Below are 24,959 nucleotides of genomic sequence, written 5' to 3' on the forward strand. Positions count from 1 at the left end.
CTTCAAAAAAAAAAAAAAAAAGCCATTGGATGGAAAGATCCCTTTTATTAATCTGCCATTTAGACATGGCAGTCAGCCAATGCAAATCATTTTAGCTGATTAATCATGCTGGGTTGGTCTATGTACTGTATTGGTTTGTCACTAAAAGTAAGTGTTAATATTTTCAGTTGAATAATGACTGGCATTTTTGAGAACGAAGGCAATATAGGGTCAGTTCAAAAATTTTGACCCCCCCCCAGCAAAATATCTCTCTGCTTCCTGACAATTTGACATTTTGACGCTTGACTTCTCATGCTGATCTACTGAAAACAATGACCTGCTGACAAAACAGTTCAGCTTCCTTCACAAAAGAATAAATGTCAGCAATATAGAAGTGTGCATCTTTTAGAGATTACTTTGAAAGGATCTATATTCTGATGGCTGTAATGGTTGTGGAGGTAAAAGAGGGATCTATTTTAGCAGCTGTTAGTGGGCTTTCACTGTTCTTCAGCTTCTGAACAACTCTTACCGGTAGTAGCTGATCATGGACTATTGGAATCATCTTTATATTAACTGCTTACCCAGTCAGAAATCATCAGTGGTTTGGGGATGATTATCTCGCAAATACTAAACCGTTCGTCATGGTAGTAAATTAACCCTTTCTGGCATATTTTGCATGACAGTCTTCGACTAATAATCATAATCAGACCCTATGCAAGTAAAGCCGTCATTCCCAACAGTCTGCATGCTCACACTGTAGGTCAAACAAGAGGTCGGAATGTCCCCTAAACACTTGAGAAAAGAGCTCATGAAACGCTTAAAGGAAGACCTAGCAGTCATTCAACATGAAGAGGTAATTTAGTTACCAGCTACTACTTACACACTTTCACTTCTGTTTTCTGCCCCTCTGGTCTTAAATTGTAAGACTGACTAAAATCAAGGTTATTCCATAGATTTCCTATTGAAAAATAAACTGTCATGGGCGTTAATGGAGACTTTGTCCTGTACTTTCTGATGGCTGTTCTGATGGCTCATCGACTTCCTATCTATGTTATAAGAGGCCCAAACTCCGAGCATATGCAGAGATGAGTTTATATAATGCAGCATCTGCTGCAAATGGTGAAACTGAAAACACCAGATCATGAGTTGCTGGTGTGTAAAAGAACACAGTGCTTTTTCTCTGAAACATGCAGCTTGATTTTTATGCACCTGTTAAAAATTTGGGTAGCTAAAGTAGCCAAACCGGCTTAAGAAGAGGGAGGGTCTTCACATACTTTGGCCACATAGGATGTTGCATTGATCTCGAGGAGAAAACAGACTAACGATGACTGCTGCATCTCATCACGCATGTCAAGGACGACAGCTGCACTAACTGATCGTGGTCTTTCAGACTCACCAGCTGCTAAACCCGCTCTCCGTCCATCATCTGGAAGAACTCATTTCACTGCACGTGAACCAGGAAACTAACAGATTACTGCAATGCAATGAGAAGACTAGATGATATTGTGAGATGTGTGTCTGGTTTGCGTGCGATACGCTTGAGTGCTGGTGTGTGTCCCTGTTCCTGACGTGGTGGAGTTGGCTGTGTTTTGCTCCACAGGGTGTGGCCCAGGTTATGATACAGTCTTTTCAGTTGTCCTCATGTGCTCTGTTCAACGCTCAGATGCAGGATGTAAGTCTCCACTCTCCTCGTGACTCAACCCTCTCACATGTGTCAGTCCATCACGCAAGATACAGAGCAGATGCACACACAAATGCACATTCACAGTGTAACGGCTGTAATAGTTTAGCTATCTTGTAGTTTAGTAATTATCAAAATAGTATTAGTTTACACACTTTAAAACAGGACAAAATAGGCCATAAAATGATATACAACCCAGTACGAAAATGCAAGTTTCTCTTTGGAAGTTCATGTGAGCCTCTCTGGAATCAGTACACTTTTGTCACACCTGAATTACAGTATATATTTGCTGAGTGACACTAGCAGAACTGATCTGATTACGTTCAACACGATTCCACTGAAGCACGTCCCTTTGTAACAGCGTAGTAGCGTTTGCATGTGATGTGGACGGCACATGCGAGCAGGAAGGTGCTCTGTTGTTTTGGAGTGCTGTCAACTGTTTTGCTGCAGTGTCTCAATATCTCTTCTATCCGCTCACTCTCTCATACTGTTACTGAAACTCTAGTCAAGTTTCTGTGCGTCACCTGTGCTGCTTTTTTCTATGTGCCACTGTAGGCCAAGTTCAAAGCAGGAGTCGAAGATCAGGGTGACTTTTGAAATGCATTATGTTGATTATTATTATTATTATTTAATATTATTGTATCAGCTTATAAATTATGTATATGTCAACAGTATTGCTCTGTTTGAGTCATATTTCAATGTTATTATACATGTCCTTTAGGCAGGCCCACATGGATCTGAAGTCTGCTCAGGTTTGACAGAATTAGAATGAATGTAATTTATAAAATGTACAAATTCGTTCACTACCATTCAAACGTTTGCAATCAGTAAAAATTTGTTTTTTTAAAGAAATTAATACTTTTTATTCAGTCAAGGATGTATTAAATTGATCAAGTGACAGTGAATACATTTCAAATACAGGTAAATAGTTTTTTTTTTTTACTTTCTATTAAAGTTTGCAGTCAGTAAAAATTTTTGTTTTTTTAAAGAAATTAATACTTTTTATTCAGTCAAGGATGTATTAAATTGATCAAGTGACAGTGAATACATTTCAAATACAGGTAAATAGTTTTTTTTTTTTACTTTCTATTAATCAAAGAATTGATTTCCACAAAAAAATGAGCAACACAACTCTCTTCAACATTGATAATAATAAGAAATGTTTCATGAGCAGCACCAAATCAGCATATTAGAATGATTTCTGAAGGATCATGTGACACTGAAGACTGCTGAAAATTTAGCTTTGCCATTAGAGGAATAAGTTACATTTTAAAAGAAGAGTTATTTTAAATTGTAATATTTCACAATAGTGCCGTTTTCACAGTATTTTTTTTTTTATATATATATATTACCAACCCAAAACTTTTCAAAGATAGTATACAAACTTTTTGCGTTCATTAAATTGTTTGTTCACTTCATTAAGCTTTCAGCAAGTTGTTATACACATTTGATCATGTTTTAATCCATCCTGATCATTCCCCCTCCCAAATCAGCACAGAAAATATGATAAAACTTCAGTCTGGGCCTACCTTTAAGGTTATGTTATGCTGTACTGTGACTTTATGTGTATCGTTCTCTAGTTCCTTCCTTTCACAAATCTTTATCCATTTATCATGAGTTATAAATGTTTTATCTTTGTTAAATGGTTTAAGTGTGTGACTTTCCTCTTAATGCAGTGTTATCAGTGCTGTGGTAGTGCTCATATAATTTTTGACTGCTTCCCCTTGGAGCATTATCATGTACAGTTACTAATTTATAATCCCTGTTGTTTCTGTACCGATTCCTCCTCCTCCTTCCTTTCTTCCTCTCTCTTGTTCTTTCTCCACCCATCTCTCTTAGGAGCAAGAGTTTCTCCAGAGGCAGCAGCAGGAGCTGGATGGAGCTCTGAAGAAGATCATCCAGCAGCACAAATTAGAGATCGCCACTATTGAGAGAGACTGTCTCAACCACAAGCAGCAGCTCATGAGAGGTCAGGCACTCTATAAACGGTGGCCACTGTAAATATTCTTACATTAGTAATAATGTAAAGCATTTGTGTAAACGTTTTTGTTTGCCTGCAGTAAGTCCTCAAATAGTTGCACTTCAAACTTCACTGTTTGATGCTATGAGGAAGTCCTGTAGACCTTTTGTGTTAAATTGTGGTTATGTTCATTATAAATAAATTAGCTGCGCATATGTGGTGATAGGTTTTTCTAGGTCACACTTTCAACTCCAACCACAAAGGAAACAATCCAAACATGTTACCTGCTTCTACAGACAGTAAAGCTCTCTCTACCTGGAATAGAGCTAAACTGCGTGTTATTTTCAGACGGGTCCAATTATAAAGTTCTCCAGTTCTTATAAAGGCCAGCCGTATGTCTCTTGAGGTGCGGTCCAGATCTCATCTGATGAGACGTGCGTGTGAAAATGATTCCAGACGTGTTGAGATTTGCCGTCTATGATGTGTAATGAGCTGTATGACTTCATGTCTGCAAAACATGTCTAAACCTGCATGGAGTTGAACGGTCTGGTTCTAATGGCTGAGAATCATTCTATTTCCTCTTTTTTCTTTGGCTCACAAACCCACAGCTCGAGAGGCAGCCATGTGGGAGCTGGAGGAGCGCCACCTGCAGGAGAAACACCAGTTGCTAAAGCAGCAGCTGAAGGATCAATACTTCATGCAGAGACATCAGCTCCTCAAAAGGCATGACAAGGTGAGACGTGACTGTCAATCTATTCAACGAATGAAAGACTTGTATGTTTTGTAGCCACTCTTTGACTATGTTTATTCCCACACGACGGGTCATCAGGAGATGGAGCAGATGCAGGGTTATAACCAGCGGCTGATAGAGGAGATGAAGAACAGGCAGGCACAGGAAAGAGCTCGGCTGCCCAAGATCCAGCGCAGTGAAGCCAAGACCCGTATGGCGATGTTTAAAAAGAGCCTGCGGATCACTGGAACAGGAACACCAGAGCAGGACAGAGAGAAGATCAAACAGGTCAGACCCTCTGTCAGGAAGCTTTGGTAAAGATCAGAGGAATCAGGCTTGTGTTCAAACCTGAGGGTGTTTTCTGCTTTATTTCGAGCAGTTTGCCACTCAGGAGGACAAGAGACAGAAGAATGAGAGACTTCATCAGCATCAGAAACATGAGAACCAGATGAGAGACCTGCAGCTGCAGTGTGACTCCAACATCAGAGAACTTCAACAGATGCAGGTCTGTAACACATACTGTATATAAAATCTTACTCTCAACCTCTTTCGTTGGTGCCTGCATTTTCGATTGCATTTACTTTTAAATTAAATTGTGCTGCCCTCTATCTTTGGTAGTAACATCTGATTTGTTGTCTTTTTGCCATCAGAATGAGAAATGCCATCTCCTGATTGAGCATGAGACTCAGAAGCTGAAGGAGCTGGATGAGGAGCACAGTCAGGAGCTGAAAGACTGGAGGGAGAAGCTTCGTCCCAGGAAGAAGGTATTCGGTTTTCATTTCATTCACATTTCATCATTTCAAGTACGTATAAAATATAAATCAAACCTTATATATATATATATATATTCCATTTTAGTATATTTTAAAATGTATTTTATTCCTGTCATGGCAAAGCTGAATTTTATCAGTTGTTACTCAAGTTTTCAGTTGTGCTGCTTAAAGGGTTAGTTCACCCAAAAATGAAAATTGTCATTAATTACTCACCCTCATGTCGTTCAAACCTGTAAGACCTTTTTCATCTTCAGAAGACAAATTAAGATATTTTTGATGAAATCCGAGAGCTTTCTGTCCCTGCATAGACAGCAACACAACTATCATGTTCAAGGCCCAGATAGGTAGTAAGGACATCTTTAAAAATCATCCATGTGACATCAGTGATTCAACCTTAATTTTATGAAGCTACGAGCTTTATTTTTTTGCGAAAAGACAAAAAAAATATTTTTATTAAACAATTTCTTCTCTTCCGTGTCGGTCTCTGCCACACGTTCATGAGAGTACCACGATGGTGTCACATGAACTATTTTAACTGATTATTTAATGTTCTTACTACCTTTCTGGGCCTTGAACTTGGTAGTTGCGTTGCTGTGTATGCAGGGTCAGAAAGCTCTCGGATTTCATCCAAAATATCTTAATTTGTGTTCCATAGAAGAATGAAGGTCTTATGGGTTTGGAACAACATGAGGGTAATTAATGACAGAATTTTCACTTTTGGGTGAACTATCCCTTTTAATATTTTGTGGAAACTGATACGTTGTTTTTTTTTTTTTTTCAGAATACATGTTCAAAACAGCATTAACAACATTAAAATATCATTAAAGATTTAAAGAAAATATTAGAATTAGATCACAGTACTCTGGAATGATAATGTGCCATCTCATATTTTGTGTACTACTATTCTTTGTAAATACACATACTTTATAATTCTCTCCTGCTCTCTCTTAGGCTCTGGAGGAAGAGTTCACACGTAAACTGCAGGAACAGGAAGTCTTCTTTAAGATGAGCGGAGAGTCCGAATGCCTCAATCCCACCACCCAGAGCAGAGTCTCTAAATTCTACCCCATTCCCAGTGTGCACTCCTCCGGCTCTTAATCTTCACTGAGCTTTATCTAAAGTGAAGAAGAGCTGTTCCAGTCAAGAGCCCGTTAGCCTTTTAAAGGTATGAGATCAGAATAGATGCATGGGGTTGATATGAAATTCCAAAATACCTGAAAGTTGGAATCTAACAGTGATGAAGGACAAACCTCATGCATTACCTAGACATGCTTTTTTGCCACATTGAATCCAATGGATTAACACTTTAGTTTTCTGTACGTTGTCTTCTGGTCACGTTAATTTGTGCTTGAGACATTAGCACAAATTAGCAATGAATACACTCAGGCAATATCATCTTGTCTTTGAGGGATACATGCATGAGAAAGCCTTAATGAGGTCACATGATGCCCATAACAAACAAAATATCGCAAACAGAAAATACCACTTAAATGGTGAGAGGTCACATTTAACAGAACACGTGGACACACTAGTCACTGTTACACTCAATTCTCTAAATGTTCAAGTTGCACAGCTAGTAAATGAAGCTTCAGTACTGTTTGGTCTTGTAGCAGCTGTTATATGTTGTATTTTTTGAATACTCCTGTGAATCTGGCCTATTCTGTTTTTAATGTCCACGTAAAGATACTTTTAAAACAAACTACTCATTTTAACTTTTTCTTTTACTATTTGACTTATGGTTAAAGATATTTGCAGTCAAGGAATGTAACCCGCAAGATGACATTGCACACTTTAAAACAAAAACATATGCAGTAGTGATCTCTTTAGTGCATTATGAAGGAAATAGTGCCCAAATATTTGTATACAATGATGTCATTTCTCATTTGGCAAGTCACTTTGTGGTCCAGAGTACCCGAGTTAATTTTTTTATGAGCAAATTAATTTCACACATTAGAAGTCATAGCCTTCTTGAATGTTTCATATATGGTGTTAAAAAGTTATTTATGGATTTAACTGAAGTTGAACGTTTTTATTGTTAGTTCTTTTTCATGTTTCATCAATATATAAGGGCAATATGACCTTGCACATGCTAGATGGTTTATCTGAAGTTTAGGTTTTCTTTTTATTAAAGGACACACTTTGATAGATGTAGAGTAGTGTTTAGTCCATTGCAGTCTGCAAAAGCGTTTCAGTGGGAAGACATGAACATTTCTCACTGTTGCTGAGGACTTTTCATCTGATTCAAACTCTATTTTTGATAACACGTTTTGTGCAAGAAATTACACACCTGTATCTTATCCATAATATGACATGCTGTGCTCATACTTTTTGCATGCTGAAATAAATCCCAAATGCTGTAATTTACCAGAGACATGAATTTTTTTAATAGACGATGCATTTTACAAAGGCTGGTTCTAAAAGTTAGTATTTGCACAAACAGTGCATTACACATCAAGATACTTGTTCAGAGACAGAAAGAAAGGGCCGATATCCCAGTGTCATACTGCTGAACAGTGACCTTAACCTCCTGCAGCACTTTGATGGAATATCTGATTCATTTTTTGAGGTCAATTTATGTATCTAATCGCTTGTGTCCATTGGTATACTGTAATAATGCTGTAAATAAAACTCATTGTATTTTCTTTGATTTGTTTGGTGTTTTTTGTAGCTCAGTATCGAAACCGTTTGGGTAGGAGTAACATCATACTCCATTCTTTGTTACACATTCAGTGGCTTTTTACTTGTAATAATAACTCACATTACAGCACATGGTCTAAAAAATCTCAAGTGTTTAAGACCTCTTTTTTAGTGTACCATCCATGTTACTTTTAAAAAAAAAATGCAAACATCACCATAGACAAGATTCATACAATACAAAAAAAAACACAAGGCAATTACAAAGTCCACTACTGGGTAGAAAGTACATTTCAAGTGCTATATTAAATGTTAGATAATGAAAACTAAGACGGGTCTTCAACCCACGCTAGTAAAGCTGAAAATTGTTTGAAATGTATGGATTATAATATTGCATGCATTTGGTTGATTATAAAACTGATAAAATAGGACCCAAACAAGCCTCTGAGCTGAATTACTTCATAAAAAAAGGCTAGTTTATGAATTTATCTTCTTAAAGATATGTATTGTTTCTTTACAAAGTCAGTGCATCCACGAAAGTGTGCTGCTTCAAATGTGTGTGCCCTTACACACCACTAGTCCGAATCCATCTACCAGTCTGGAAATCACCTAAAGTTATATATAGAGATACATGTCAGAATGACATCTGGATCCAGCGCTGCCTTAAGATACATCATTTGATGATTTTTACATAAATGTGACGACATAAAAACCTTGAATATTATTTCATGCTAGGATACAGTACATGATGAGAAACCAAGTATACTATGACTGATAGTAGTTTTCTAACCTTTTTCACCCTTTTCTCCCATTGGTCCCTCTGGTCCTCTTTGTCCCGGAAGGCCGGGTATCCCTGAGCTCCCCAATTCCCCTGTAGATCACATACAAACAGTTTTATATTCACAGCTCTTCACTTTCATGTTCAAGCAGGCAGCACTTCAGTTCGATTTCTTGTCCAGTAGGGCTATATGAATCATGACTTGTACCCTTTTCTCCTTTAGGACCAGGGTATCCTCTGTCTCCTTTGGGTCCTGGCCTGCCAGGAGGCCCTGGGATGGTCCCATATGCTGAAAAGATAAATAATGTTTAGGAATAATGAAACAAGACAAATACAGTGATTCAATATTTAATCAGTATATATGATAGAGTATGTGAGTAAAAGCGGATACTAACTTCTAAAGAAGTCCATTAAGTCAGCCGTCACATTTCCATAGGCACCAATCACACGGCTGTACCCAGGTGGCCCGGGAGGACCAGGAGGCCCAGCGGGTCCTTGGATCCTACCTGCTTGTGTTCTCCAGTATCCCTCTGTCAGGTCCTGCAGTATACCTTGATCTAAAGGAAACAAGCAAGATGGATTTGCTCACTATCCCTGTGATGGACTGACCATCTGTCCACAGTGTTTCCCTGACTATGGCCCAAGACACTCGGATTGGCTCCAGTATCTCTGCAACTGCATAGGATTTTGGAAAAAGGATGGATTTGCTTATTATTACAGTGCTTTGTACTATTAGACACAACACTGCCAGCTACTCGCATTACAGCAAACCTGAATCATACACAACACACAATTACAAACGAGTCAGTGTTTTTGAACAAATCGATTAGATGAATGTCTCAGTGACTCACTCAAACAGATAGCAGCTGCATCCAGATATGCATATTTCCCTACTATATAGTTGACTAAAGAACAGTATGTGAATGATAAATATTTCCAAATTCACAGTACTCATAAAACAATAAAAAGTCACAGAAGATGAGCATGAATTCCAGTGCAGCGCTTCTGTTTTAACGATGAAAGAGTGCGAGGTAAGATGTAAGTACATTTAAAATATGATATCTATTTCACAATAAAAATGTTAAATGATCATCAGTAATATCCAGTTATATAAAATTTCTTCGTTTTGAATTGAAAATAGTCTATTGTGATTCATGCAATTTATAACAGAATGTGACAAGATAGAAAGCATTAACATAGCTGTTTTCTGCATAGTAGGCACCCAATTTAGAGTAAATTTGTGCATATTTAAAAAAAAAAAAATACTTGCAAATAAATTAAAATGGACTGATTTCATATAAATTCGAGTTTTCTACTGTTCTCCATCAATCCCATTAAATCCTTCAATTATGTAATGCCTACAAATAAAAAGTTGAATGTATTAAGTCCAGAATACATTCATACTATATAGAACATACTTTTTTTAACGTGACATAATTACTTAAAAGAAGCATCTACTTAGAGAGGAGAACAAATTGGTTAAATGAATGATTCAATGGCTCACTCTTAAAGACAGTAACTTGTTAAGGACTAGGAAGCACTAGGAAACCAAAGCATACCTAAGACTGCATTGCAAGTGTGGATATTTCTTTCAGGAATCATAAGGTCAAGTTAATTTTACTGCTTTATTATGAATATAACTCTGGCGCATAAGACTTGAATGAAACTGTACTCACTCTTAATGTAATCAGTGACTTTGAGTGCAACATTGGAGTAGTCCACTGGTTCACTGATCTCAGAGCCATAGCGGTATTGGCTTCTGGCACTGTGATAACTGTGTCCGGCTTCACCACGTTCACCCTTCTGACCAGGCGGTCCGGGAGGCCCAGGGGGACCATGAACGTAGCGCCTCACGGTGTCACCTGAAAAAAATATGAGACTATTTATTGATGCGGCAAACAACCACAAAGTGTTTCCAGGAACTGGTCAGACAAATCTAGGACACAGAGAGTTTAAAGTCATGCATTTAACTTTGAGAATATAGAATGGAGCGAGATCACTTGTTAAAATCAGTCAAGCGTCCACCAATGTAAAGTTACACTGAGGTGTCATTTCCCAAATTAGAGTGTGTGGTGAGTGACACTCACTGTTTAGGTAGTCCTGCAGCTCAGCACGGATCTGTTCTCGTGCAGAAGATCCTGAATATGATACAAGGCCCCTAGTGTCTCCTGGAGGACCCTGGGGTCCTGGTGGGCCAGGTAGGCCAGGAGGTCCCCTAAAACCAGACTCTAAATAACAGAGAATCATATAATGAGTTTTTTTGCAAAACTGCAAATGTGTATCAGACAGTACAACAAAACTCATGAGAGGACTCACTCTGTAGATAGAGCTGGATGTCCTCTAGTTTGTAACCAGAGACTGCAGAGGAGCCTCCTGGGGTGCCAGGCAAACCAGGGGGTCCCTGTATACCTTGAGGACCAGGGGGCCCAGGACGTCCAACGCTTCCACTAAGCCCTGACCCTTCAAACACATTCAAAGTGGAATATGAGGAAAGGAAACCCTTTACATGTTATAAAACAAAATATTGCAAAAACACAAGTACATACCCTGAAGCAGAGTGGTTATTTCACTGTAGGAAGCACCTGGCTGGCCAGGCTGCCCAGGTGGGCCGGGAAGACCTGGTGGTCCAGTTCTGCCTGTCATCCCCTGCTCTAAAAACACAAATTCACAAATGCCTTTAATAAGACAGAATTCAATCTATTTCTGCTTTAAAATAAGATTCAGGTTAAAGACACACCATTCATCATTCTGATGGCATAGTTTGCCACTTCCTGTGCGCTAAAGGTACTAGCACTAACGCCAGGTGAACCCGGTGGTCCTGGAGGGCCAGTCACGTAACGCCTCACATCTTCACCTGAGCATAAGAAAGTCACTGGGTCAATTCTTAGATTCAAGATTCAAAAGACCATTTATACACAAGCGGGTCTGACATGGTTTACTCACTCTGTAAAAGGGAAATGATGTATTCAGCACTTATACTTCCAGGTGGGCCAGGAGGTCCTGGAGGTCCTTGAGGACCTTGGCCAATACTGTTACCGCTAATTCCAGAGCCTGAATCAAAATGATATATTTTACCACAAATGCAGCAGGACGCACAGACATACATTAAACATTACACAGCAGATCTGAACTTACGCTGAATGTAAGCGATAACCCGAGACGCCACGTCCTCTACAGACACTGAACGCCCAGGTGGACCAGGTGGCCCCTGAATACCAGAAAAATGCTGCCTCATGCTGTCACCTGTGGAAAAGATGTCACACATTCATGAGAAAATGAACTTCAGGAGCAGGAGTGTGATCATCCAAATCAACAGGTACTCACTCTGCATATACTCCATGATGTAACGACGATAGTCTGCAGTAGAATGGGATCCACTAGAATGACCTGGAGGACCAGGAGGTCCTGGGGGACCAGGCCGCCCTTGGGGCCCGACTGCAACTGCTCCTGATACTGAAGGCAACAAGAAGTGATACAAGGGTTACGATACTGTTTTGCTTTAGGAACCTCATTTGATAATCTAATAATGGTGCTATATTAAAGATTTAGTTCACCCAAAAATTAATAGGATTAGAGGACTTGGAAAAAAACACTTAATTTGTGTTGAACGAAAGATGAACGATAGTCTTATGGATTTGGAACGAGATGAGGTTTGTAATTTTTGGGTGAACATATACGTACAGTACAACATATTAACATTTACCTCTGGATTCTCCTTGGAATGTTGATGTACCTGGTACTCCAGGATCCCCTGGGAAATTATTTTAAAGATTATTGTACTGTAGATATTAATGAACGGGAATACAATGTCTCTTCATCATTATTCAAGTTTTTTACCTTTACGGCCATCTCGTCCGGGTGTTCCAGGAGGTCCTGGGGGACCAGGTGGACCTTGAGCCACACCATACTCAGAGACTATATAGAATAAAAAATAAATCATTATTTCCATATTATTTATATGCACTTAAAAACCTATAATCTCTTGACAATATTTTAATGAAAAGCAAATTAAGTATTATAGGGTCTAAATTAAATATAGGGTTAACTTACTAACTCTACCGGGACTCCCTGGAAGGCCAGGTTGACCTGGTTCCCCTAAAAAAAATGTCACATATGACAAATAAAGCACTATTATAAGACGTGGTGATCTAAGTACTTTATGTGTTTTACTGTTTATATCAGTTCTTGTGACCAATATGAAGTGTTGGCTGGAGAATGGAGCCTCACCTTGGTCTCCTCTTGGACCCTGGGCACCTGAAATTTACATAAATATATAATTTAAGTATCTGATAATAGTTAAGTATCCTACTTTCTGACATCACATTTTCATAGTGTCTTCACTGGTGATAGGCTGGAATAAAGGTACCAACAAGTAGAATCAATTAAACACAAGTTCTGGGTAAGACTCACCTGTTGCTCCCTTAGGCCCTGGAGGTCCTGATGGCCCAGGTGGTCCCGCAAAAAATGTTCCTGTGTAAAATTGTGAGATTTAAGAAACCACAACACTCTTAATGCATAGACCCAGACATATGCTGGAATCAAACCTGAATTAGGCACAAAGTTTCCTGAATCTCCCTTGTCTCCTTTAGGACCAGGTCTGCCATATCCTATGAGACAGTAACAAAAGAGTTGAGAAGAGTATGCCACTACAGGAAAGTATGAAAATAAGCATGAATGTTCATCTTACCTGGTGCGCCTGGTTCGCCAGGTGGTCCCGGTGGACCTGGTCTAGAATCACCTATAGGGAGTAAACAGTGAAAATGGATTAAATGCGTTCAAATATAATCTGCTCTAAAAGTATAACATTCATTTTAAAACTATTCTGTCATATATATATATATATATATACATATTTAACCTCCTGACTACCAGGAAAAAACAGTTTTGTGATTTTAGTATTTTGTCATGTCATTACATTGTTTAGAGCATAAGAAAAATTTGAAAAATAAAATTTTTGAAAAATGATATTTTATTCATACGTTATGCCATGTCCTCTGTAGAAGACATCGGGACTTTAAAAAGTCCTGTTTTTTAAGAAATAAAAAGACATGAATAGACATGAAAAGGCAAAAACAGTGGGATTTTTGTTTTAATCACAAATCAATTTTCAGTGTATCTATAAACTGTATCTAATTTGCATATTAATGTGTTTTTGGGGCAACATATGAACAAATAAGTGAAATAATGGGTGTAATAATTAGCAAGATTTTCATAATAATATCTCATATTTAATAGGAATATTGATATTTAATTTTTTCTCTATTCATTTGTTGTGTCTCCCAAAATGTGTAATAAACATCCTTTAAGTCCTGGTGTCCTCTACAGTGGACATGTATGAAATCGATGTCCTGTTTCATAACAGAAGCTCATATTTTGATTTAAAACCCCATATCATTTTCCTGAGATGTTGATTTATGACAAACAATTTGAAAATTAATCAGATTTAAATTATAATTACAAAATATTATCATATTTCCATTAGGGTGTTACATTTGATCACTAAATGAATGTCAGCCATTTTTAAAGACCAAGGAGAGGGAGTGGTCATGGTGAAACATCTGATCATTTGGTATCTCTGGAAAGCCCTGAATGTGCTCTGTACAGGACATCCAGACTTAAAACTGTGACATGTAACGTCTCAGAGAAATCACTAAAACATAATGTCCTCTACAGAGGACAAAACTCCATAGCTGGTAGTCAGGAGGATATATAGCTAAATAATTAAATAAATATTACATTTCACATTCAAAAGACAATGTGTGTGGCAAGAAAATCAGATGCTGATCCTTAAGCCTTTCATGTATAATGTTATGGTACCTGGACGTCCAGGAGGCCCTGGGGGACCAGGAGGACCAGGTGGTCCAGAAACACCAACATGTGCAGAACCATACTGTCCTAAAAAGGACACACAAGTATTAAATTAATGCATTTCTATAAGTTCCTAATGTTCAAATTAGATCTTTTAAATAAAGACTCACTTTCTGCTTGCGTTGCAACCAAAGTCTCACCAGCGCTAACAGCAATACCCGGTTCTCCTTGATCTCCCTTATAACCTTTAGGACCTGCACAAAAATCAAGGTGGATGAATGGAAGGTCATTTGAATATCATTTTTATTTTACTAATATACAATATTACACAGGAACACCAGATGAAAAATGCAAATTTACCAGGCTGACCAGGAAGTCCAGCAGGGCCAACGGGTCCTAGCGTCATAAGACATACATTGATTGATAAAATCAAATGATAAATATACTGATGTACCCAAACACTGCAATTAGTTCAAGCATATGTCATTCATTGGATTGTTCAAATATACAAAGCACACAGTGATTTCACTGACACATGAACATACCTGAGAGTCCTGGAGATCCAGCTGGGCCAGGAGGACCAGGGCTTCCAGGTGGTCCTGGGATTGCCACTGAGCTAGAACCTGCTGTAAAATTAAAGCTCTCAATGTAAGTTGACTGCGCAGTGGACTGTTACATGTGTTTTAATACTTCATGTAGTCTTACCTGCATTGATCACTCTTCCAGGCTCACCAGTCTCACCTGTGAACATTTTCAGATTAATTATTTAAACATTCGTAGACTTAGTTGCACACACATGATTCCAATGTCCAATAATAAGACAAAATATATTGCTAAAAATGCAAGACTTCAAAAGGCAGCTAAACATTGATCCTACGGTCTATTATACAAAAACAGCCACCTGATAAATATACTGATGTACCCAAACAGTGCAATTAGTTCAAGCATATGTCATTCATTGGATTGTTCAAATATACAAAGCACACAGTGATTTCACTGATTAACAGGAGATTTTGTAATCTGGGGTTTTAAAAGGATAAAGATTATGAACATACCTGAGAGTCCTGGAGATCCAGCTGGGCCAGGAGGACCAGGGCTTCCAGGTGGTCCTGGGATTGCCACTGAGCTAGAACCTGCTGTAAAATTAAAGCTCTCAATGTAAGTTGACTGCGCAGTGGACTGTTAAATGTGTTTTAATACTTCATGTAGTCTTACCTGCATTGATCACTCTTCCAGGCTCACCAGTCTCACCTGTGAACATTTTCAGATTAATTATTTAAACATTCGTAGACTTAGTTGCACACACATGATTCCAATGTCCAATAATAAGACAAAATATATTGCTAAAAATGCAAGACTTCAAAAGGCAGCTAAACATTGATCCTACGGTCTATTATACAAAAACAGCCACCATACAGCACCTTTAGCTCCAGGTTGACCAGGATTGCCAGGTAGGCCTATGCAAAAAGAAACATGCTGACCATTATATCTTCATACATAGTTGAGATAAACTGTAAAAATCTAAATTGCATAAAAATGTAAAACATACATTATGCACATAAAAGAATGCAGTTCAAGTGACAGGTTACCTGGAGGTCCTTGAATCCCTTGAATTCCTGATTTAAAGAGAATTTTTTTTTTTTTAATCTAACACAATTCACCTATTTTTTCAAACATTATTAAACTTTAGTAATTTGAATGTGTATAACCACATGGCGAATGATAGAAACTGTGTTATAACATGCAGATTAAGGTCATTTTCTCAAAATGAGGATCATGTTTTTCTATTTTTTATTTATATTAAATGAGGGTTCATGTTTTTATACCTGGTTGCCCAGGATCACCGGGTGGTCCAGGTGGTCCTCTGATTCCTGGTAAGCCAATTGAGCCTGGCTCACCTAGATATGAGCAAAAATGATACAGAATACAGACACAGATTAAAATAAAGATGCAGATATAGGTACATAATAAAAAAAAATGATTTAGCTTGGAATCATCAAACCTGAAAATGCCTCTCACCTCTTTGGCCCTTTTCGCCATCAGGTCCTTGAGGCCCTAAAATGAAATGACAAAATTACTATCTGGGGACTTCTTTTTTACCAATCGAAGATTCGCATTAAAGAGGTCCAGACAATAATAGAGCTTAAATGAATAGATTCCATGCACCCACAGCCAACTAAGCAGATCCAGTCTTGGAATATACAATATAGTAATACTATTTATTGATTTAGTTTTAGGAAAACAAATAAATGCCACAAACAAATTCTGGCCTTTTTCCATTCATTTAGATATACTTGAGACTTTAAATTTCTAATTTTTGGGGGTCGGTAAGATTTTTTAATGACTTTGAAAGAAGTCAATAGATATGAGCAAAAATGATACAGAATACAGACACAGATTAAAATAAAAATGCAGATATAGGTACATAATAAAAAAAATGATTTGGCTTGGAATCATCAAACCTGAAAATGCCTCTCACCTCTTTGGCCCTTTTCGCCATCAGGTCCTTGAGGCCCTAAAATGAAATGACAAAATTACTATCTGGGGACTTCTTTTTTACCAATCGAAGATTCGCATTAAAGAGGTCCAGACAATAATAGAGCTTAAATGAATAGATTCCATGCACCCACAGCCAACTAAGCAGATCCAGTCTTGGAATATACAATATAGTAATACTATTTATTGATTTAGTTTTAGGAAAACAAATAAATGCCACAAACAAATTCTGGCCTTTTTCCATTCATTTAGATATACTTGAGACTTTAAATTTCTAATTTTTGGGGGTCGGTAAGATTTTTTAATGACTTTGAAAGAAGTCAAAAATATTGTGAAACATTATTACAGTTTTAAAAAGCTTTATTCTATTTCATTACATTTTAACAGGCAATTTATTCCTGTAATGGAAAAGATGAATTTTCAGCAGCCATTACTCCAGTCTTCAGTGTCCTTTAGTCATTCTACTATGCTGATTTGGCATTAAAGAAACATTTCTTATTATTAGCAATGTTGAAAACAGTCATGCTGCTTAATATTTTTGTGCAAACCGTGATTTAGTTTTAGGAAAACAAATAAATGCCACAAACAAATTCTGGCCTTTTTCCATTCATTTAGATATACTTGAGACTTTACATTTCTAATTTTTGGGGGTCGGTAAGATTTTTTAATGACTTTGAAAGAAGTCAAAAATACAAAAATATTGTGAAACATTATTACAGTTTTAAAAAGCTTTATTCTATTTCATTACATTTTAACAGGCAATGTATTCCTGTAATGGAAAAGATGAATTTTCAGCAGCCATTACTCCAGTCTTCAGTGTCCTTTAGTCATTCTACTATGCTGATTTGGCATTAAAGAAACATTTCTTATTATTAGCAATGTTGAAAACAGTCATGCTGCTTAATATTTTTGTGCAAACCGTGATGAATAGAATGAACAGCATTTATTTGAAACTACATTTTTTTTGGTGTTGATGGCCAACACATCATGGTTAAAAATATAGCTCTGTCTGATGTTGAACTGTATGCATATAGTGCTGATATACAGTATACAGGCAACCTGAATTGGACCCTGGCAATTAGTCATTTGCTGATTCCCCGCCACACTTTTCTGCCTATCACATGTCTGTTCTCTCCCTGTTCTAATAATAAAATGGCAAAAAGCCAAAAATCTCAGGTTTGTGTCTGCTCCTACAGATGAATCACCTGCTGATCCTTTAGCTCCTTTCTCACCAGGTGGCCCTTGTCGTCCTGCAGCACCAGAAGCACCTGGTAGAGGGTACAGAGATTTAACAATGAATCAAATATTTGTAAACATGGCACAAATGAATAAAGTTCTTATGGCTCAGTCCAAATATGTCTGTTCTCTCCCTGTTCTAATAATAAAATGGCAAAAAGTCCAAATTCTCAGGTTTGTGTCTGTTCCTACAGATGAATCACCTGCTGATCCTTTAGCTCCTTTCTCACCAGGTGGCCCTTGTCGTCCTGCAGCACCAGAAGCACCTGATAGAGGGTACAGAGATTTAACAATGAATCAAATATTTGTAAACATGGCACAAATGAATAAAGTTCTTATGGCTCAGTCCAAATATACACACCTGACAATCCATTTTCTCCTCTATCACCATGATCACCTGACATAACACATACACAATTTTACATGAATTCACATTGACTATAATGAAGAACTGGATACTGTATGTCAGGCTGACATATAATTAGCTACAAACCTTTAATTCCAGGTGGACCAGGAAGTCCTCTATCACCTGGAAAGAATTTTTTTTAAATTTTTTATAAACATTAGGATTTTATTCATATACGTACTGTAATGCTATATGAAAACACACCAAGTGTTCATTGTGATACACACCTTTAGCACCGGCAGGGCCATGTTCACCTCTGAAGCCTTGAGGGCCTTGTTCACCTACACAGAAAACATTTTATTTTTTTGTTACAGATTTAATGTCATTATTTTAGAACACAAAAAATTTACAAAATGTCACGAAAATATTTTTTGGTAAAGAAAGAGTTGATTACCATGTAAACCACTGGGACCTGTTGAACAAACAAACAAAAAGAGAACAAAGATCAAACACATGCAAATATTGCATTACTGCTTAATGATTATGTAAACATTCATATTTAAGTATATATATATTTATGCCAATGCATTTCATTTGCCAATCTCAAATGATTCTGTACAGCTAATTTCACTGAATATAATAAGTATTAGCCTTTATATAAATTGCTTTTTGTGTACTGACCTTTAGGCCCAGGTGGACCAACAAGACCAGGAGAGCCAGGAGGACCAGGAATACCTGAAGAGAAAACAGATACACAGACACACTGTAAATGAGATCAAAACAGCAGTTTTATTCTTAAATTTACGTTGTGTATGAGAACCCTAAATTGTAATGAATGAAATACTAAAAATTAAATGCTAGGATCATGTTTCAAGAGCCATATTCTCAAAGTATGCAGTATCTTACCCCTTTCACCCTTCTCTCCGGCCCCTGGGGGTCCTGGCTCTCCACGGGGTCCAGGCTGACCATCTCTTGCTCTGAAACCTGGTGGTCCTTCTGGACCACGTTCACCTGTCATACACATTTTAAAGTTTTGATGAGGCAACATCTGGAAAAGGTTCATTATTTTTTTCAAAAGAACTAAGAGCATTAACAGGACTGAGTCAAGTGTTCACAGAAGAGATGTATCTTGAATGTAGGTAGGGACTAGTCTGTCAACTGGATTGTAAGAATTGACTATTTAAAGTTATTTGTTAGTGCTACAGTATTAGCACCTGTCAAATGCAGCATTTATGGACTGTATTTCTAAACCTTAACCTCTAGGCCTTATCTTTTGCGATACTTGTTAATTTACTTTGTGATTTAAACACAGAATTAATGATGGTGAATGATTTTCCCACAAAATAAAAGTGCTGCCTAATGTTTCAGGTACCTGCACTTCCTTTTTGTCCTTCTCTTCCTGGATGTCCTGGCATTCCTGGTGGACCTAGAGATGCACATCAAAAAACAATGAAATCTGTTAAGACTTCATTCTGCACAACTGTTAAGGCTGAGTTTTGCTATCATATGATGATAATACATTTTAAAGTATAATTAAAATAGAAATCAGTTATTTATATTAAATTGTACAGTAATATTATTAATAAATTAATTATTATTAATTACTGTTTTACTTTATTTCGATCTAATAAATGCAGCCCTGGTGAGAGATGTCTCTCAAAAACCTTACCAACCACTAACTTTTGAACAGCAGTGTATTTAAAGTATATAATGTTATATTTACAATTTTCATCAAATGTTTTTTTTTGGTTGAAAACACAACGAAATACAGTGAAAACTCATACTGATTTGTTGATTATTTTCATTCCATCCTAACTGCTGCCTCTAAGCCTCTATTCATGCAATTTCACCAAAACCTCATTTATGTTAACATTGTAACATATTTAAACAGCAGAACACTGTTTACTACTTTGACAGTTCAGCACTGGGCGACAGAGCAAGTGACGATTCTATCAACTGTCCCAAAACTCTCTCACATCTCACATTGGGTTTGTTGTTGAGCTATGATGTACAGAAAAAATATAACAAACACCTGTGGTGGAGATGCCTGTGCCAACACCAAGAGTGCTGCTGGGACTTGTCAAATAATTCTTCTGCACTCCATATCCTAAAACATAAACAATTGAACATGCTTACAAGGAATGTTATTAACTTGTCATTTGTCAAAGCAATGTCATCACAATTATTTAATATTTTACACCTCAGAGGATACCTGAGTGTGTGTTAACTCCACTGGAAGTTAGAACTCCACTCGCAGGAGCTAAATTGTTGTGGTAGCCATACACTGTAAGTCAAGAAATAACATGTATTTAGCTAATATATTTGTTGGAGGACCTTGCCTTCAACTGAATGTTTTGATGTATTAGTAGGCTAGTTTTGTTTATAATACAACAGAAAATAGAGTGATATTGGTGATGACTTGATAAATTCTCTTTATTATCAGGTCAGCTTAGTAAATCAGTGTTCAACTGCGCAGACCTGATAAGGAGGATGGTGATGTGCTGTTAACAAGAGTAGCTCCCGTTGACATGTTGTTGGTGTTGCTGTTGAAGCCGTAAGCAGTACCAGTGGAGACTGTAGAGGGCAGTGTGGAGCTGTTCCATGTGTATGAGGCCAGGTCAGCGTCAAGAATAGTGGTGTCATATTGCTCGACTGAGAAAATTGAAAGGAAGTCTTAACGCCTTGGAATTGAACACAATATGTCTATGCACGGATGAACTGAGGAATTTGATTTTTTTTGTGCATGAAAATAAATAGGCTCTGCACACCATAGGTGTGGTAAAGAGTGTTAACTACTATAAAATCTTTACTAATAGGCTATGTGAGCTTTACTAATAACGCATGATATGTCAACGCCCTGAGCTCTTCTAATCCAGCTTTCCATACCTTGCTTGGTGGAGATCTTGGTGTCTAAGGTGCTGGCCTTGCGAGGTATAGGGAGAGGGGAGGAGGAGGGAGATCGTGTGGGGCTGACGCTGGCCGATCGTGATCCCTTCAGCAGCTTCTTCACATCATCCAGCTCTGTCCCTGTAGCAGCAGCACTGTATTAGTCGTGTCTAAACGTGCCTTCAGGTTCACTATCTCATACTACTGTCCGCTGTGGCGTTCAACAACCTATAGCTTTTCCTTGAGCCTCTGAGAAGAAAAAAAACTGTATAGGCTACATTTGTTTGATTCCTCAAGTTTTAACGGGGCTGTTTAAACATTTCTCAACATATTAGTTTCATTCAGTTAAAAAAAATCGAATTATATTATTATTATAGCCTATTTATGTGAATCCTTAAGACAACTGAATTAGAAAGAAATAGAGGGATAACATACATCTAGTGGAGGGAGATGCACTCTGAAGCCTGGTCCTGATTTCCGTCTCTAAAACAGTAACACAGATAGACATATTTTTAACTAATAATTATCTCAACATTATTTCAACACCAACACATATATTTAGCACATATATTTAAATATGTAACTGATCAATAATGTCCAGGAACCAGTGTTGAGAAACATTGAACGCAACTTGGCGATGTTTACTTTCTATTGACCTTACCGCACACTGTCCAGTTTATTCCCCTACTACTTTTCAAATTCCATAGCTATTGAATATTGAATTGAGTGGAGATTATTTTATTAATTACTAGGGAAAAACGGGAACTAATAGGCCTTAGCTACTACAGAACAGGAACACAGCTGTAGGAAACAATTTTCCGCAGTGACAAAGTAGTAAAGAAGTTATAAGGATAATATCATTGTACAGTAAAGATGATTATCCTATGCAAAGTAATTTCTATACTATTTGCATTAGTGTAAATAATAATCTCACCCCTGCTTTGACTCCTTCCTCTTGTTGAACCTGGAAACAGAGCAATTAAAATAAAAGCTGTTTTTTGTCTCCAAAACAAATTTCTTGTCACCATCATATAAAACATGCATTTGTCTGAGTGTCTTACCATAGTCCTTTCTTTTTATTTCTGGGGATGAGCTGTCACTTGAGCTTCCTGTTGAAGTTAAAAAAAATTATTACATGCTAGTGTAGCTAATTATGAAGAACTGACTAAAAATGCTAAAAAAATATTTTATTTATTTATTTATTTAAGGTGTCTCAGCTGTGACTAACCATCATAACGACGTGAATGAGTAGTTTTGCTTTTCCTCTCCACAAACAAAGGGGAGTCTTGCGTTCTTCTCATGCCATCAGTGGAGCTGGATCTCACCCTCGACCCTGTTCCCGATCCAGAGACACTCTCGAAAACTCCAGAGGCACCACCTGTCTTCCTGCTCACAGTTGTCTCCTCTACCAGATATTCCCCTGATCTAGAGCCGAACCCACCTGCACTCACACCCACAGATGCTGAGACACAGACGCAGGGACAATTTTAGCCATTTACAGATATATGAGATATATTAAACATATAGAGTGAAGTGAAAAACTGAAGTGAAAGTGACATGTGGCCAAGCATGGTGACCCATACTCGGAATTAGTGCTTTGCATTTATCCCATCCAAAGTGCACACACACAGCAGTGAACACACACACACACACACACCGTGAACACACACCCGGAGCAGTGGGCAGCCATTTTTGCTGCGGCGCCCGGGGAGCAGCTGGGGGTTCGGTGCCTTGCTCAAGGGCACCTCAGTCGTGGTATTGAAGGTGTGAGAGAGCGCTGTACATTCACTCCCCCCACCTACAATCCCTGCCAGTACGAGACTCGAACCCGCAACCTTTGGGTTACTCTCTAACCATTAGGCCACGACTTCCCCTAGTATAGCTCTTATAGAGTATAGCTCTTCAAAAATAATGTTTGATTGGCTTACAGGATGAGAAAAAAGGACTGCTGTTGTTTTGAGTCAAAATGTTCTTCTCCAGGCCAGAAGACCCAGAAGTGCTTGACATGCCCTTGTTGGCGGATGCACTGAAGCCTCCTGTGGGGTTAAAGCACAGTAAATTACAGCAATGTCCACTTTGACCTCATACTGAAAAAGATGCTCAAGTTACAGCCACAGTATGAATTTTCCCATGATGCACAAATTCAGTAGAGAAACAAGGCATTGAATATGAATAAATAAGACAGTGAGAACAGATACAACTGTACATGGGAGGGTGAACAGGGGTAACTTACGTGGAGGTAAAGATGTAATTCTAGTAGTAGAGATTGTTGTTTCCGTGATGCCTGTTTTCATAAAACATGTCTTATAAATGTGAACAGTTCTTGCTTTGAAATTCAAAAATAATATAGCTGAATAAAACATTCTCACTTCATCAATATAATAATCAAGCTTCTCAGTAACATTACAGAATCACTAGGTGGCACAGTCTTCACAATGAAAAGATCTTCACAAAAGATTTTGGTTCAGGTTCACAGCAAATTGATAAGCTCAAGCTAATCAAACACCCTTACCTCTATCTCCTGAACTTCCTCCTGAATAGTTTCTTTGCTGTCTTAAATCATCCATTCCATGCTAAATAAATGTAGCAAAACAATTACAGATCATTCAAATGAGTGTGATACGAAGCAGAATCAGTCTACTATAATGAAATATATACTATATTGATTGAGCATTAAGGTGTTTCTATTACAGCTGAACTGTGGGATAGTACTGGATGAGAAGAGCTGCAATACATATTATGCATATTATGTATTAATATTATACATAAACTTATTTAATCAGTTATACTTAATTTGTGATATATTGCTGTATGAAATTACACAATAAATTGTTTTTACAAGATGATGTGTTTTACTGTCTTTGTCCTTCACAACAACAAGTCTTAACAAGAAATGTTAACTGCATGCACACTAATAAAAGGATTTCTTCGCCTTCCTGGCAGATTCTACTCAGATTTCATGGTGTGGATGTTATATAATTGCAGACCATTCCACATCAAAAAATTAATTATAAATGACACATACCCATATTCAACATTAATGAAAAATAATGCCTAAGGGGTAATTATTTGCTCCAACAAAAGACTAGCAAGTACAACTACAGTCTCATATTTACAGTGGAGAGAGTAAAGCAATTTATCACCACCCCACCCTCCTCACATCTTCAATTTCAAATGCAAGACCAGCTACTGTTTCCCTGCAAACCACAATACATGAAAAAGCTAAGCACAGTGAATGGTCCCCCACAGACAAATAATGCCTTTATTTGCTAATGGTGATTGTCCGTGCAGGGCTTTTCAGCCGGGACTTCAGAATCAGTTCAGATTTTAACCCAACTTTTTCCCACTTCATCTACTGTGACGTTTAGAATAAAACAATTAAACATTAAAAACATCTCATAATCAATAAAATGGACCCATAATTTGTCATTAATATCATACAGATACTGTTTTAGTCTGGGTTCTAGACTTTGGTGCAGTCCCGCACAGAAACAAGATATAAAGAAATCTGATTGTTCCATTTACAAATTAATAAGTATTTCAGGAGAGCAACGGGCTGATAGAAGCATATAAAAAGCAATAATTATGAATAAATAAGAAGGAATATATATATATATATATATATATATATATATATATATATACTCTAAGT

The 24,959-nt window shown here is 37.5% G+C and overlaps 2 protein-coding genes across 3 annotated transcripts in view; one reads left to right on the forward strand and one right to left on the reverse strand.

The window, feature by feature from the left end:
• LOC107725454 (STE20-like serine/threonine-protein kinase) overlaps positions 1–7,770 on the forward strand; it is a 52,464-nt gene extending 44,694 nt beyond the window's left edge. Inside the window, exons 13-19 of one of the 2 annotated variants that reach the window (XM_016534699.1) lie at positions 740–832; positions 3,500–3,629; positions 4,229–4,353; positions 4,450–4,638; positions 4,730–4,855; positions 5,001–5,114; positions 6,075–7,770. In XM_016534699.1, coding sequence (XP_016390185.1) covers positions 740–832; positions 3,500–3,629; positions 4,229–4,353; positions 4,450–4,638; positions 4,730–4,855; positions 5,001–5,114; positions 6,075–6,221 — 924 coding nt within the window. In that variant the 3' untranslated portion in view covers positions 6,222–7,770. The remainder of the gene's footprint in view (positions 1–739; positions 833–3,499; positions 3,630–4,228; positions 4,354–4,449; positions 4,639–4,729; positions 4,856–5,000; positions 5,115–6,074) is intronic. The other variant, XM_016534700.1, reaches the window with a different exon arrangement.
• The window catches only part of LOC107725430 (collagen alpha-1(XVII) chain-like), a 19,362-nt gene continuing 1,886 nt past the window's right edge, over positions 7,484–24,959 (reverse strand). Inside the window, exons 2-48 of the mRNA XM_016534671.1 lie at positions 23,820–23,880; positions 23,541–23,591; positions 23,236–23,343; positions 22,536–22,769; positions 22,369–22,416; positions 22,242–22,271; positions 21,743–21,790; positions 21,308–21,448; positions 20,900–21,073; positions 20,634–20,705; positions 20,454–20,528; positions 19,794–19,847; positions 19,328–19,432; positions 19,103–19,156; positions 18,876–18,893; positions 18,709–18,762; positions 18,569–18,604; positions 18,437–18,472; positions 18,279–18,341; positions 16,823–16,858; positions 16,170–16,241; positions 15,933–15,959; positions 15,765–15,800; positions 15,559–15,594; positions 15,399–15,479; positions 14,704–14,739; positions 14,514–14,597; positions 14,353–14,430; positions 13,223–13,273; positions 13,080–13,142; positions 12,946–13,005; positions 12,763–12,789; positions 12,586–12,630; positions 12,373–12,450; positions 12,239–12,286; positions 11,860–11,988; positions 11,671–11,778; positions 11,479–11,586; positions 11,273–11,389; positions 11,082–11,186; positions 10,852–10,995; positions 10,623–10,763; positions 10,212–10,397; positions 8,931–9,092; positions 8,744–8,824; positions 8,548–8,628; positions 7,484–8,366 (exon numbers count right to left, since the gene is read on the reverse strand). Of these exons, the coding sequence (XP_016390157.1) occupies positions 8,323–8,366; positions 8,548–8,628; positions 8,744–8,824; positions 8,931–9,092; positions 10,212–10,397; positions 10,623–10,763; positions 10,852–10,995; positions 11,082–11,186; positions 11,273–11,389; positions 11,479–11,586; positions 11,671–11,778; positions 11,860–11,988; positions 12,239–12,286; positions 12,373–12,450; positions 12,586–12,630; positions 12,763–12,789; positions 12,946–13,005; positions 13,080–13,142; positions 13,223–13,273; positions 14,353–14,430; positions 14,514–14,597; positions 14,704–14,739; positions 15,399–15,479; positions 15,559–15,594; positions 15,765–15,800; positions 15,933–15,959; positions 16,170–16,241; positions 16,823–16,858; positions 18,279–18,341; positions 18,437–18,472; positions 18,569–18,604; positions 18,709–18,762; positions 18,876–18,893; positions 19,103–19,156; positions 19,328–19,432; positions 19,794–19,847; positions 20,454–20,528; positions 20,634–20,705; positions 20,900–21,073; positions 21,308–21,448; positions 21,743–21,790; positions 22,242–22,271; positions 22,369–22,416; positions 22,536–22,769; positions 23,236–23,343; positions 23,541–23,591; positions 23,820–23,874 (3,720 nt within the window). The 5' untranslated portion in view covers positions 23,875–23,880 and the 3' untranslated portion in view covers positions 7,484–8,322. The remainder of the gene's footprint in view (positions 8,367–8,547; positions 8,629–8,743; positions 8,825–8,930; positions 9,093–10,211; positions 10,398–10,622; positions 10,764–10,851; positions 10,996–11,081; positions 11,187–11,272; positions 11,390–11,478; positions 11,587–11,670; positions 11,779–11,859; positions 11,989–12,238; positions 12,287–12,372; positions 12,451–12,585; positions 12,631–12,762; positions 12,790–12,945; positions 13,006–13,079; positions 13,143–13,222; positions 13,274–14,352; positions 14,431–14,513; positions 14,598–14,703; positions 14,740–15,398; positions 15,480–15,558; positions 15,595–15,764; positions 15,801–15,932; positions 15,960–16,169; positions 16,242–16,822; positions 16,859–18,278; positions 18,342–18,436; positions 18,473–18,568; positions 18,605–18,708; positions 18,763–18,875; positions 18,894–19,102; positions 19,157–19,327; positions 19,433–19,793; positions 19,848–20,453; positions 20,529–20,633; positions 20,706–20,899; positions 21,074–21,307; positions 21,449–21,742; positions 21,791–22,241; positions 22,272–22,368; positions 22,417–22,535; positions 22,770–23,235; positions 23,344–23,540; positions 23,592–23,819; positions 23,881–24,959) is intronic.

Source organism: Sinocyclocheilus rhinocerous, unplaced genomic scaffold (assembly GCF_001515625.1).
Source record: "Sinocyclocheilus rhinocerous isolate Xijiao unplaced genomic scaffold, SAMN03320098_v1.1 scaffold366, whole genome shotgun sequence".
Classification (NCBI taxonomy): domain Eukaryota; kingdom Metazoa; phylum Chordata; class Actinopteri; order Cypriniformes; family Cyprinidae; genus Sinocyclocheilus; species Sinocyclocheilus rhinocerous.